This window comes from Camelus ferus, chromosome 1 (genome assembly GCF_009834535.1).
Source record: "Camelus ferus isolate YT-003-E chromosome 1, BCGSAC_Cfer_1.0, whole genome shotgun sequence".
Classification (NCBI taxonomy): Eukaryota; Metazoa; Chordata; class Mammalia; order Artiodactyla; family Camelidae; genus Camelus; species Camelus ferus.
The window spans coordinates 59919152-59933204 of NC_045696.1; the positions used below are offsets into that span (position 1 = coordinate 59919152).

Sequence of the window (14053 nt, forward strand, 5' to 3'; positions counted from 1 at the left end):
TGGACTGTTATGAATAATGTCACTATGAACACTCATGTACAAGTTTTTGTGTTAACGTATGCCTTCAATTCCTGGGGGTATACACCTGGGGGTGTTAACTGCCGGATCATGTGGTAACTCTATGTTTAATCTGTGGGGAGCTGCCAAACCGTTTTCCAAAGTGGCTGCATCATTTCACATTCCCCAGCAGTGCATGGGGGTTCAGGCTCACTTGGACTGGATGTAACTAGAGTTTTCCAGACCCGTACTAAACCCCGTGACGTGTCTGTAGGGCTAAGGTGTGTGATCTGCAGCCTTACCCTTAGAAACTCCTCAGCCTGGACAGCAATGGCTGTACCAGGAAAGAATGGACGCAGCCCAGAGATGGTGAAAACAAACATGTCTGCACCTCTGTCGGAGCCTCCTTGTGGGCTCCTGGTCAGAACTGGACCTGTGGTAAAGGCATGGCTGGAAGGATGAATGGATGGGGTCAAACTGCAGCGGCTGGAACGAGAAGAGCCTGTGATGTAAGCTGCCGGGCAGGACAATGGAACAGGGAGTGGGCGACCCGTCACCAGGAGAAGGGCACCGGGGCGGCACTGGACCCCGGGTTCATCCAGACTGAATGTGAGCTCTGCCTTGTCCGATGCCAGCAGCATCGGGACGGCTGTGCTAGGCCGAGGTCAAATGGGGCAGAGACTGGCTAGCTGGTCACCAAACATGGTTTCCTGGCTTCCTGGACGTTTCTCACCATCCTCGCAGTTAAATGTGGCCGGACAACTGGGCTCTGGGTGCAGGTTATGGGCACCACTTCCAGGTCTGGCCCATGAAAGCCCCCCGCCTGATCCCTCCCTGTCTTCCCCACTTGCTGACTCAATGGAGGGGATTCCAAGGACCTGGAGGAGGGTGGAACCACCATCTAGAGGGTACCTGAGTTCTGCAGGACCACATGGAGTCCTTGTCAGCATCTTCACTGGACTTTCAGTAGTGACAGACTGACTTACATTTTGTTAAGTCTCTGAGGTCTGGGGTTGGTTTGTTGTGGCAGCTAACAGCACCGATTCTAACATGCCAACTTCAAAGGAAGCCTGGGAGATGAGGCTAGGAAGGGACTGGGCTCCAGGAACCGGACAGAGGAGGTCTTATACCTGGAGAGCCTGGAACCACTGCCCCAGCCCAGGCGCCCCAAGTCCTACGGGGGAGCCAGCAAGGACTGGCCAAGGCGCTGAGGCTGCTTCCTAACTCAAGACTAAAACTACCCCGCCTGCCAGGCAGTCCTGACGGTCATCCTCGTCAGGGAGAAGGTCTCTGTGTGTCTGCCAAGATCCTAAAGGGGCAGCTGCCCGGGGCCACTCAGCACACTCACCGATGGTGTCCACCCGCGTGATCACCTCATCCTTGCACAGGTTTTGGCAAGTCTGGTTGTCAGCTGAGCTCCCTGAGTGAAGCAGCAAGCATTCCACACAATCTCTTTGGAAAAGAGGCAACAAATGTGGGTGTTAGACGCGGTGTAGCAGCTGCACGTGGGTAACTGGGTGCGTGTCCCACGAGTCCCAGCCCTCCTGCCTGCCCCTGAAGGCTTCAGCCTCTCCCATCTTCAAATGTTTGGCCTCAGGGACTGTTTCTGCCTTGCCCTTCTTGTTGCCATCACACGGGGAAGCCCGAGGGCTCTTGGAGGAGCGTATGTGAGTGTATGTGCATGTCTAGTCCACAGGTCAAGCTGCAGGTTGGAGATTTCAAGTTCTGATATCAGGAGCCAAATCCCAACAAGAAGTTCCTGATGATGAAAGTGTGCCCAGCCTCGAAGAGGGGTCCTCACACCCCTATAGCCCCAATTCCCAGGATCCTCACCAGGGTACCTGGCTGGGACAAAACAGCCAGCTGACGGCAAACCTGCAGGGAATCTGTGAGGTGATGGTGCTTGGTGGCCTGCAAGGAGGGTGAGAGCCCCTGAAACAGGGGCTTCCCTGGGAAACGGGGTGAGGAATGCAGAGCCAAGCGTGCTGGGAGGGCCACTGCCTCCTCCGAGCTGTGCCCCGGCACCAGAGTGCAGGCGGTGGCCTCACAGCGCCTCGGCCGCACGGGGGACAGCAGTCCTACCTACCCCACAGGCCTGTGGGGACCAAAGGGGCTGTGTGTCTGGAAAACTCCCCAGCAGAAATATGGAAGGATGTCCAGTCACAGTGCATCACCTTTATTATTATCATTTTTAAATTCCTCGGGGTGAAGAGACCAGTTATGACACTTCCAGTGCAGAAACTGTGGATGGAACGCCAGGCCTGGAAGGGAGCTGGGGGCCGTTTAAGTCGCCCACATTTTACAGGAGAGGGGAATGAGGCCAAAAAGCAGTCAGTGGCCGCAGGGTCCAGCACCCAGGCACCTGCCTCTCCGATAAGTCCCTCCCGAGTCCCTACTCTCTTTCTGAACACTGAGGAGGAACGGGTGAGGGAGTGGATCGTGGAGAGAAAGCAGGTAAGACTTCTTACCAGGGTTCTAGTATAATATGCTTAAAAATTCACAGAACTGGCCACAAAATCCTACTCTCCTGGGAATGACTTCCTGGAAACATTTTAGAGTTAACAAACAAGTTGGTAATTTTTGCATTTGAGCCCCAGTGGGCAGGACAACTGAGACTCAGCTGGGGACCCGGGAGGGGTGGCTCCAGCTCTGGTCCTCCAGCCCCTGGATGAACACAGTGCAAGGAAAGGGGGCTGCTTCGGTCTCTGCTAGGACTCACCGGGCCCTCCATCCGCAGCCCCTGTTGTCATGAAAGCACAGGGCCACTTCCAGGAAACATTCCCTAATTATCCATGTGGACGTATCAGTTCAACCTGTGAGCTCCACGTACTGGGCTGAAGCTTGTGATGTACTGTAGTCGTATATTAAAATAAGTCTGGCCTTTAAGCAAACAAAGTTGCTGAGACAGACTTTACTCAGAGAGCCTGTTAATTGAAATCAGCTGAGGCTGAATGTGAACTCACCCAAGGTGAAGGGTGTGTTTGGTTAGCTCTAGAAAGTAGAGACGGGCTGTCCTGAAACCCTAGGGGAACAAAAGCACATAAGGCATTCGAAACCTGGTGGCTCTCAGCAAAGCATTAAGTAGAAAAACAGCCTGATATAGGGAACTATCAAAGGGATAAAAAAAAAAAGCTACAACTAGGGTGTGAAAGAGACAGAGGGTCAGCGTGGCCCAGAGACAAGTGAGCGGGAATAGTGAGCTACTCTGACGGCATCTTTGCTCCCCTCGCTCCTGTGGTATTGCTTAGTGGTTAACAAATCGAGTCTCTGTCTTCTTGGAAATGAATGCTTTAAACAGTTAAAGTTTAGGTTGTCTTCCCAAGGGCCTTTTAACTGATTTAAGCTAACCCTTGCTGCTCCAGAGGAAGGGAAGAAACGGGCCTTATCTGCTTTCATTAGTTCCATGTGTATCTCCTAGCTTGGCCCCGCCCCCCCATTAGCCTCCTGTGCCCCAAGGGCTGGGAGCATGTACTCGAAAGGGTTCCACTGGTGGGAGCTGACGGGAGGGCACCTCCCTCAGGCCTTAAATGTTGATAATGGCCCCAGTTCCAGGCTCAACCGGCCACAGCTATTTGGGCTCTAGGTCCAGGAGCCTAACCTCCTCCCCTGGGATGTTACTATTTGGATTTCTCCTGTTTCTCAGCTCTCAGTGGGTCTAAAGTGGATCTGTGTTTCTTCTTCCTTACTCTGCTGGCTCCCCTCTAATTACGCAAAATAAAATCCGGCCCTGTCTATCTCTTCTATCCATCTGCAGCCAGCTTTCAATTACCCTGAATTATTTGTGGCAAACATCCAACCTGGGGTCCCGCCACCCACCACATTTCTGAGCACGGCCTGACCGGCAGCCACGGCAGCTCAGGGAGCATGAACTCCTCTCATTAGGAGCCTGAGCCAGGCGTTTGGAAGGGAAACCTGCCAAGAAAATTGCACAGTTGCGTTTCCCAGCCAGAGAGAAACAACGTCGGCATTATTATTTGTTTCTGATGATCTGTGCCCTGCTTCCCTTTCTCCTGGCCCCTGAGCACGGGTGGTGATGGCACCGCTGTTTCTCTAGCAAAATGCAAGGGAAAGTGTCATCGTGCGTTCCTGATGGCATAACTCCCCGATTTCATTCATTCCCTCTCATTCCCACTCCGGTGGGGTGTGAAGGGCAGCGCCGTGGGGAGGTCAGCCGGGGAACGCGACCCCATGGCTGAGTCAGTGAAGGCCTGGAGCCCGCGTCCAGTCTCTGCACTCAGCAGCCGTACAGAGACCTGCCCCATTATCTGTGCAAATGGAGCAGAAAATTCAAAAGCCACTGCGTTTTGTTCCTGGCATGCCTTATCTAGGTCGGTGTCCTCCTATTCAATTTACCTTCTGATTATGTGTTGTTTAAAGCAGCATTTCCCATGGAGGTCCGTGAAGCATTGTTTGGGAGATGTTCATGTGACGGAGTGGGAAGCAAATTCATTTGGAAAAAAGATGCATGCTGGCTGAATCCCCTTTTGAAATACTCAGTAGCCCTCTAAAGACTCAAGAAGATGTTATTTTGGTACCAAAATCAGTTTAATTTCATTTAACTCAGTAATCTGGTAATTTCTAAACATGGTTAGGAAGAGCAATCTTTTTGTTGTTGTTGTTCTGTTTTTCTATTTTTTAACAAAATCCCCATGGAACCAGTGTTTCAAAGATACTAGTCTAGTTAATGATAGTAAGAGTTTTGCTCCTCAGGAAGGCCAGGTGGGGCAGGTGCAGGAGACGGGGAGTGAGAGGCTGGCCGGCCCTGACGGCTCACTGGGTGGGTGACAGTCCTAGTCTGAGGGAGAAGCTGGAGAGGGGCCATTACCTCTTGGTGCTGCAAGCATCGGGGCAGGTCGGGCACTTCTCACACGTCTCCCCGAAGGCTCCTGGCTCAGTGCACTGGCACTGCCCGCAGACGCAGTGCCCGCGGTCGCTGCAGATCTGGCCATCCCTGGCCTGGCACGTGCTGATGTCTGTCGAGCAGTTACAGTTGTCCCCGATGTAGCCTGCGTGGCACTTGCATTCTCCGCAGTGACACTCGCCGTGGCCTAAAGGGACACACGTAGCACATCAGCACCTGCCTGCCCGCACAAACATGCAACCAACCACCCCGTGCCTGGGTCCAACAGGACGAGACATTGGTGGTGCAGTCCCCTGGAGTCCGTCCGGGCAGAGAGGGCCTGGCGCTGACCTGGCGTGGCAGCAGGGGGCCCGGGCAGCGCATGTGTCTAAGTTGGTCTAGAAGTTGGCCAAGTTGTGCCACAGGCTCAGGACCCAGAGCTTCTCCCTGTGTCCGTTGTTTTGTAAATAATGGCCCCAGAACCTGTGAATGATATCCCGTACAGCAAAGGAGACTTTGCAGTGTGATTGAGTGAAGGATTTTGAGGTGGGAGAGTCTCCCAGATTCCCCAGCTGGGCCCTTAATGCCACCCCAAGGGTCCACACAAGAGGAAGGCAGAGGGACAGCTGACCACAGAAGGTAGGGGTAACGAAGAGAAGCAAGATGCTGTGCTGCCCCTTTGAAGGTGGAGGAAGGAAGAGGCCTCGAGGAGCCAAGGAATGCAAGGAATGCAGCGCTGGGAGATAGAAAGGCAAGGGACCGGACTCCCCCAGTTTCCAGAGGGAGCGGCGCCCTGCGGACACCTTGACTTTAGCCAGTGAAAACCGTTTCACACTCTGACCTCCAGGACTGTAAGAGAACACAGCTGAGGTGTTTTCAGTCACTAAATTGGTGGTAACTTGTTACAGCCATGAAGGAAAGCAACACAGTCACTGCCCTCAGTCTCAGTGAGACGCTTGCTGGTTCCTGCTCTGGCCTCGCAGCCGTGGCCCAGAGCAGGATGACTCGGGGCAGGTGCGGGGGCAGGTGCGGGGGCAGCAGCGGTCAGGGCTAACACTGAACTCACTGCGTCTGTGTCAAGCTTTACAGCACGAACTTGAGGAAATCTTACAACCACCCATGTGGAAGGGACTGTCACCATCCTTGCTTCACAAGTGACAAACCTGAGACACAGGATGAAGCGGCTCGCTGGGGTCAGATAGCCAGTGGCACAAGGACTCGAACCAGGGAGTGTGGCTGCAGGGCCCACGGTCTGAACTCCAAGATCCACTGCCTCTCAGGAGAGGTCAGAGCAGCCCTAACTGAGATGAGGACCGGCTGAAGATCCCCTGCTCCCCCTGCAGGAGGAACCTCTTCCACAGCCTGCAAGGGATGTGGGGCTGGGCATCCCCTCCTGGTTCTGCGGCACCAAGGGCAGAGGAACTGCTGGGCTCAGAGGCCTGAGTGAGTGAGTGTGTGCACCAGGCACGTGTGTGTGAGTGGGTGCGCGTACGCACGCTGGACAGTGAAAAGCTCGGAGAGTGCCAGCTTCCAAGGGACACAAGAGCCCAGCAGTCAGTGGTTCTCCATTCTCTGCACTAACAGGGGCAGGAAGCTACGAATGGCACTTAAGTTTTAAAAATCTTCCTGAGACTGTTATTGCAGCATACTTTCCTTCCTGATGCCGTTCTGCTAAAGCTAGTATTAATAGGGTCAAGAATTTGTATTTACTGAGCCCCCACTGACATACCAGCAGAAGAGCAGACAGGCAGGAGGGAGCGTGGGACAGATTAGGCTCCCACCCTGAGTCAGTTATCCTGCTACTTGGAGCTCAGCACCTGCTGTGAGACCCCTAGTGAGTGTGACCCACAATTTAGGTCAGGACCTAACTCCAGAGAGCCTCTTCACTCCCACTTCCGTCCTGTCCCGCCCTGTGCCACGACTGCTCTGTAGTGCCCAGAATCTGCAGGAGGCAGGAAGGCCATCTGGAGCCACCGAGCCTCCCCAACCTCCCTGAGCCTCCCCAACCTCCCTTACGTGTGGGACAGCCTCTCCACTGCCCAGGAACTGGGAGCCCAGCAGACACTGTGCGAGGACAGAGCGCCCTCCCACGTCACGGCCAGTGTGGAGGCATGTGGCAGCCCTCTGGGAGAGCTGAGGAAAGCCAGGTCCAAGCCAGGAGGAGGCTGTGCAGGGCCTGGAAGCTGGCGCGTGATGTGTGGGCCACAGGCAAGAGCAGCACCCCTGCTCAAGGGTTACAGGGCGCGGGTGGGGGCGTGCAGCAGAGCTCCTGGCTGGGGGAGGGGAGGCCTGCACGCCTCTCCTCTCCACCAATCCCTCTCCTCTCCACCAATCCCGGAACTGTCCTGGCAGACAGGAAACCACCCTCCACAGGAAGTCTTCCCAAATGGATCCAATCCGCACAACTTCCTCACTCTCCAGCCTCAGGACCACATTGGTCAAGAGCCTGTTTTAAATTAAAATGGTTCACTGTCAGGTTAATTTCACCCCAACATTTTATTTTGAAAATTTCCAAACCTGCAGCCAACTTGAAATGACCGTGCAGTGAACAGCCATCTACTTACCACCCCACTCCACCATTAGCATGTTGCCTGCTGCTTTATCCCATACCTGTCCATCCCTCTATCCCTCCATCCATCCATCAATCCACATTTTTTTAAATGCATTTCAAAGTGAGTTGCAGCTATCAGTGCACTTCAGGGGTAGGTTTTTAACAGAGCTCTGGCCGCTCCAGTGGTTTGTACCGCACACCACCCCATAAAATAAAAATACAAGAAGTAAAAGGTATGGTTGGTGCCATATTTACAAGCAGCAAAGACACTACTCGGGCCAGGGGGACTGCTTTGTTGGAGATGATGCGTATTGTTTTCCTTCCTCCTCCAAATGTTTCTGGCAGCAATGTGATAAAATGAACCCAATAGAGCCTAACCCAATATTCCAAAGTGTCAGAGGTTTGGAGAAGAGGTAGTATATGATTTTGCTCTGGGTGAAGGGTCAGGGTGTGTGCTAAAGGGAGAAGTTGCTCCCCTGCTGGGCAGCTACTGTGAAAATGCCAAAGCTGCCAGCTGCCCCATCCTTTCCCCATGACACTTAACTGGCAAGTAAACCCAGCTGCCCTGGGTACATCTGACACCATGCCAGCTCCAAAACCCAGTCCAAGGTCAAAGCAGTTGAGTGTGGCCCCAGATCTTGGGTTCAAGGAGAGAGAGAGAGAGTTGGGGATCCAGGGCAGGAGACAGAAGGAGCTGGTGATGCACCGAAGGTCACCGCCATTTCCTGGAGAAGGACAGGACTCACTGCCGGAGACACAGCCTTTCCTGAAAGCCTCCCGCCACGCCCAAGGCAGCGGCGTACAAAGACCTGGGCGCGGGCAGGGCCGGCTGGGTGGGCAGCGGGCAGGCGCTGCTGAGGACTACAGGGCATGCGAACGTCCCTCGTGTGGCTTTCAAGCCCCAAACATGCGCCAACTCCAAAGCAAGTCCCGGCAGCCACACTAGGAAAGAAGGCACGTGTGGTGAAGTGGCTGAAGCCACCTGAGTGCTTGCCCTCAGGGACCCCCTGGATGGCCCCAGTTTAGTCCGTCAGGTAGTTCATTGCCTTTCAGAGACGAGAGTAAAGCAGCTGTGGCAGAGGTGCGGCGCGGGCCGCCACATCCTCCCTCCCTCCCCCGGCAGCGTGCTGGTGCACCAGGGGCCTCTCTCCCAGGCAGCCCGGGCTTGGCCTCAGAACCCTCAACACTGCACTCCCAGGGGGTTCTACCAGCTGAGGGGGGCAGGCACGCAAGATACACCCACTTGTTATCTCGGTTTAAAGCTTCCAAGTCTCCTCTGAAAGTGTGATCCACGTAGAGTGTCAAAAACAATGTAAGTCCGGTCTCATTTTATCCTAATCCAAGTGTCTGGGCCTCAACCTGCCTTTCCCTTGACCTGCATGCGGGGAGATTTCCACATCTTCTGGTCAGCCCTTGGCCTCTCCTGATGCCCTAGTAGTAACACATGTTATTAAAATGACAAGGGTCATTTGGCCCCGTCCCCAAGCTCAATAATCCATCAATCACCAGGAGAACGGAATGGGGAAGAGGGAACACGATCCTGGCTAATGGCACCCAGAGGACCGAAGCAGGGGCTCTTCATCAAAACACAGCTTATTTATAATGCCCCCCCAACACCTGGGCAAACTGGGCTGAACTTAATGATGCCTGTTTAATACCGTGCAGACGTAAAAAATATTTTCGTTACACACAGACAGGGATGTTGAAGGGCATGTGAAGGCGCTCTGTAAGCTGTGAACTGCTGCATGTGCAAGTTATTAGTACCTTTGTTAGAATGAGTGATAGCTAAATGGACAGGAAGTTGTAAATGTGTCTATTTATACAGAATTTCAGCTTGACAGAATTCAACAGCTTTCCATCAGCAAAGCAGTGCTTGTGTGGGCCGTGGGCCAAGAGCAGGCCCCTGCTATTTAGAGGCAGGGGTACCCTTGAAGCAGGCGAGGAAGGAGCTGCCGGAGAGGAGGGAGGGGACGCGTGAGGAAACCCCAGCATCAATGCTCCACAGGGGTCAGGAAGGGCAAAGGCGATATCCACTGACAGAGCAGGGAGGAAGTGGCCTCAGTGAGCAGAGCAACTCCCCCAGGGAATCTGGTTGTGCAGGGAAAGGAGGAGATGCGGGGAAGGAGGCTGGGGATTTTGAAGAGGGGATGTAGTTGAGCATTCTTCTGATTAAAGAGAAAGATTCAGAAGAGACAAAGTTCTAGGGGAAGTGGAGGGAGGGAAGAGCAAACTCCAGAGATTACAATAGGAGAGACAGTGGAGGGAGAGGGCAGCTGGGGGGTAAGGGCTGTGGCGGGAGGAGCTCAGGGTAACAGCTGCGTGAAAGGCCGGGTGGCTGTACTGGAGACAAGTTCAAGTCTGTCTCCACCATCAGCTAAGTCACCTTGGGCAAGTCCCTAAACCTGACTGATGATCATTTCCTCATCGTCAGTGAGAACAAGGCCTTCCTGGTGGGAGGGTCGTCAGAAATATTGGTGCCAATGTTGGGGGAGAATAGGTCCTTGCCTCACGCAGGAAAGAATTCAAAAGCAAGGCATGGTAAAGTGAACGCAAGTTTATTTAGAGAGATACCTCCATAGACAGAGTGCAGTCTGTCTCCCTCAGAAGGGAGAATGGCTCAGGAGATACACACTCCATAGGCAGAGTGTGGCCCATCTCAGAAAGGTGAGAGGGAGAGAAGCCAAGGTGTGGGGTATTTAAAGTAAAAGCTGATACGCACTCCACAGAGTGTGGGCCACCTCAGAAGGCGAGTGTGACAGAGCTGGGGCAACAGAGCCAGAGCGAGAGCGACCGTGAGGTGGGGTGGTTAGTTTTTATGGGCTCAGCAATTTCACATGCTAATGAGTAGGATTATTCCAACTACTCTGAGGAAGGGGCAAGGATTTCACACTTTTTGAGCTTTTATGGTCAGCCTGGGAAATGCCATGGCGCCTGTGGGTGTGCCATGAGGCTCAAGGTCTACTGGAAGTCGAATATTCCGCCATCTTGGTTCTAACCGGTCTACCTGTCCTCAGTTGCTGTGTCGCTCCTTCAGTGGTTGTGCCCTGCCCCCTCCCCCTGACTCCACCACTGCACATAAAGCCCCTGCTGCGGCACACAACCACCCCTGGAGCTGAGCGAGCAACGGGCTTGGAGGCCAGTGTGTTGGACTGAGTCACAGCGCCTCCGTGCAGGGGTGACAGGGACAGGCAGGGAGGAGGAAAAGTCAGGGATCACACAGTGGGAGGGCACAACCTCAGAGAGCGGGTGGAAAGCAAGGGTCTGCTAACTGAGAAGAATGCCATCTCTGTGTGGGAGGAGGCCAGTCCTGAAGCTCTCAGGAAAAGGAGGGGGTGGGCATTCCTGCATAAGGCAGAGGCTGAAGGGGAGCTTGTTTACTGTGGAGCATGGGTGGCAGACAACAGAGGGGGGATACAAGGAAATATTCGGAAAATGAGGCAGCAGAGTGTGGTGGTTGACACGTGGCTTCTGCAATCAGAGCCTGGGTTGGCCTCCTGAATCTGCAATTTACCAGCAGTGACTGATGGTTACCCTCTCTGCATCTTGGTTTCTTCATTTTAAAATGAGGCCAATAAAGATGCCTCCCTCAGTGGGTTTTTGTGTGAGTTCAATCACTTAAGCTGCATAAAGCACTTAGTGTTTGGCATATAGTAAGTGCTCAGTTAATGCAGGCTGGCTTCATCATGTTGTTATGGGGAGGGTGATCGCAGGGAGGCATGGGGTAGATCTTCTCAGAGAATGGGAGAAGGAAACATTTTCTGGGAGCTTGGATCAAAAACTTCCAAGGTTAAAAGCTCCCATAAGATTACCTAATCCACATCCAGCCAAAAGTGAGAACCCCCAGGGCCTGGTGGAGTTGCTCACTGGCCCCTCAGAGCCTGAGCCCTGCTGGGGAGCTCTCTGGCCCTCAGCAGGAGGGGGACAGCTGGATGTCCAGGGCAGGACATCTGTGGCCCTGAGCCCCAAGCTGAACTCTGGGTCTGCAGAGGCCCGAAGTGGCCCTGGGGTGACCTCAGAGGATGTGCCTGAGGGCCCTGGGGCTGGAGGAAGGAAGGAGGCAGCCTGGGACAGGGCAGAAACAAGAAGTGGGTCTCTTCTCCCTGTCCTGGCTGGGCTCAAGAGCAAGGGTCACAACCAAGCAGACGTCAGATCATCTCTCCATAGCTGGTCCAAAAATAGTTCCCATCCAGCTCCGGAATGTAGCTTCCGCCTCCGCCACCCACCCTCCACCTCGAGGCTCCACCCCCCCCCCCCCACCTCGAGGCTCTGGCAGAGGGAGGGCTGGGCTGAGCTCCCCAGGAGGGAAGGGTGCTTCCCTTGCTCTTCTCCCAGTCTCCCTCCCTCTGCCTCTCCCCACAGTCAGTGTCCCTGGCACACAAGCGTGCACCCTCTGTTTCTGCCTCTCCCAGAGCACCCCATGGGCATCTCCCTCTCGCAGCCCCCAGCATCCCTCCTCTCACAGCCCTCTGTCTGCCCATCTCCCCATCTCTCCCCTCTTCTCAGGATAGGTGGCGTGTAAACAGGAAGTGGTAAGAGAGAAAAGAGACAGGAGGGGTGTGGGCTGGAAAGCCTCTGCTCACTTGGGTGACCTCCCTGTCACAGAAGGCAGTCTGGTCTGCAGTGTGGACACCTCTGGGTGAGACCCTGGGCCTGACTTCTGGAACTCTTCAAAGCCACCACCTGAGAAGAGTAGGAAAACCCGCACAGAGCCTCTGTTCCACCGCTGTCTGTGTGACTCGGGGCCCCAGACACAGCTGAGCAGAGAGGCACATGGACCTGCCCTCCTCAGCACGAGGTGGGAGTCCGGAGCAGCTCTCTGAGCCCATGTACGCAAAGCAGAGGGGCCGGAGTCACAGACATCCCAGGCACTCACTCAAGTCTCCGTGGAGAACCACAGCCAGACGCGGGCTGACCTCTCTGTGGCCAAACGCACACACGGGCTTCCAGAGGGAAGGGGAAATCCCTCCTAGTGGGGCGCGCTGCCTGGCGCTTTGTGGACCAGCAGGTTAGGTTACACAACGGCCCGCTGGGCTGCCTGTGCGGCAGGGAGGGTGTTCTCTGTGTCTCCCAGCCTGGTCCCCCCGGGGACGCGCCCCTCCCACCATCTCCGCGTTTCCTTCCACGCGCTGGCTTTGGTGCCGCCAAAGTGGAGAACAGAGATTTTTGAAATGCACAGGACAGCCACCCAGTTCCCTCATGAGGGATCAGCCTGGCTCCGGGCACCTCAGCAGAAACTAAATGAACCTCCAGGGGCCAGAGAGAAGTCGCTCTGGAACGGCTGTGTCCTTCTCACCACGGGCTTCCTAAGCCTGTAAACACAGCCTTCTCTTGGCAAGGAGGAGTTACTGACTGGAGAACCCTCCAGCTAAGGGAAGGGCTGCTCCTCCCCAAGAAAGCACAGCACTGCCCCGGCTCGGCACCGACCCCGGAGCTCAGCTCTCGGGAAAGCCTCACACCAGCCCAGTCCCACTCCTGCCACTCTCCTTGGAACACCTGGCAAGGCTCGGCAGGGGGCGCCGGGGCACCTTTTTTAGGCGGGAGCTATGGTGCAACCTCAGCCACCCGCTGGCCAGACCGGGCAGTGGTCCAGGTTCTCCATCAGTAAAAGGCAGAGAGTGCCTGTCGGTCTCAGGACTGGGTCAATTCTTTGTAAATGTGTGATAAAGAAATGTATTGTTTACTGCCTTCAAGAAACTTCTAATTTCACTGAAGTATCAAGCCATTAAAATCTCTTAACAGAGAAACTTCATGGAATACTTACAGTAGGACAGGCATTATTCTAAGCACTTTACTTGGATTATCTCATTAGTCCTTCCAATCACTCTGCATAGTAGTACCATTATTACCCTAATTTTTGCAAATATGGAAAATGAGGCCCAGAGAGGCCAAGTAATTTATCCAAAGTCACACAGCAGGTGGGTGTCAGGGCTAGGATTTAAACCACATTTATTTGACTCTGGAGCGCATATTCCTAACTACATGTACTACCTCTCTAATATAGTCCAGTCATGACTAAGTAATGAAAACTAAAACAACACATAAGATAAATGTTAAAGGTGACCCAGGCTGTGTTATAGTTTAAAAACGTACAACAGATCCATCTACAGGGCTGGCTCTTTTAGTCACTGATCATTAAATCACCCTTGGCCTCCATGTTCCTATCTGTAAAGTAACAGAGGTAACTTGGTGAGCTCTACCATTCCTCCACCACTGACGTTTACTGTTCTAGGTCAGAGCAGGGAGAAATCCAGAGAGCCTGGGACAAGCTCTGGGTTAAGCTACAGGTTTTGGAAGAGTAGAGAAGAGAAAGCATTTTGGACGCAAAAAATAGAGTGGGTTCACTTGTGAGGATGGATTGAGAGAGTGGGCAGCCTGGAAGGGAAGTACTTGAAAAGTAGACACGAGAATGGGTAACAAGGGGCTAGAGACGGACTTGCTGTTTGTGTGTGTGTGTGTGTGTGTGTGTGTGTGTGTGTGTGTGTGTGCGCGCGCGCGCGCGCATGTGGCAAGCACGCATATGTATAAATAGATGGAAGAAAGGGAGGGGAGAAAGGGAAAGAGGAAGAGAGGATGATTGAGGAGGAAGGAGGGCCTGAGGGCTGATCGAGCCTCAGACGCAGCAGGACACAGCCATCTGGGACCCAGAGGACCTGCTGTGGTGGAAC

The 14053-nt window shown here is 54.1% G+C and overlaps 1 protein-coding gene across 1 annotated transcript in view; it reads right to left on the reverse strand.

The window, feature by feature from the left end:
- The window catches only part of ITGB5 (integrin subunit beta 5), a 105323-nt gene that overhangs the window by 4815 nt on the left and 86455 nt on the right, over nucleotides 1–14053 (reverse strand). The window contains exons 11-12 of the mRNA XM_032480815.1: nucleotides 4823–5045; nucleotides 1346–1449 (exon numbers count right to left, since the gene is read on the reverse strand). Of these exons, the coding sequence (XP_032336706.1) occupies nucleotides 1346–1449; nucleotides 4823–5045 (327 nt within the window). The remainder of the gene's footprint in view (nucleotides 1–1345; nucleotides 1450–4822; nucleotides 5046–14053) is intronic.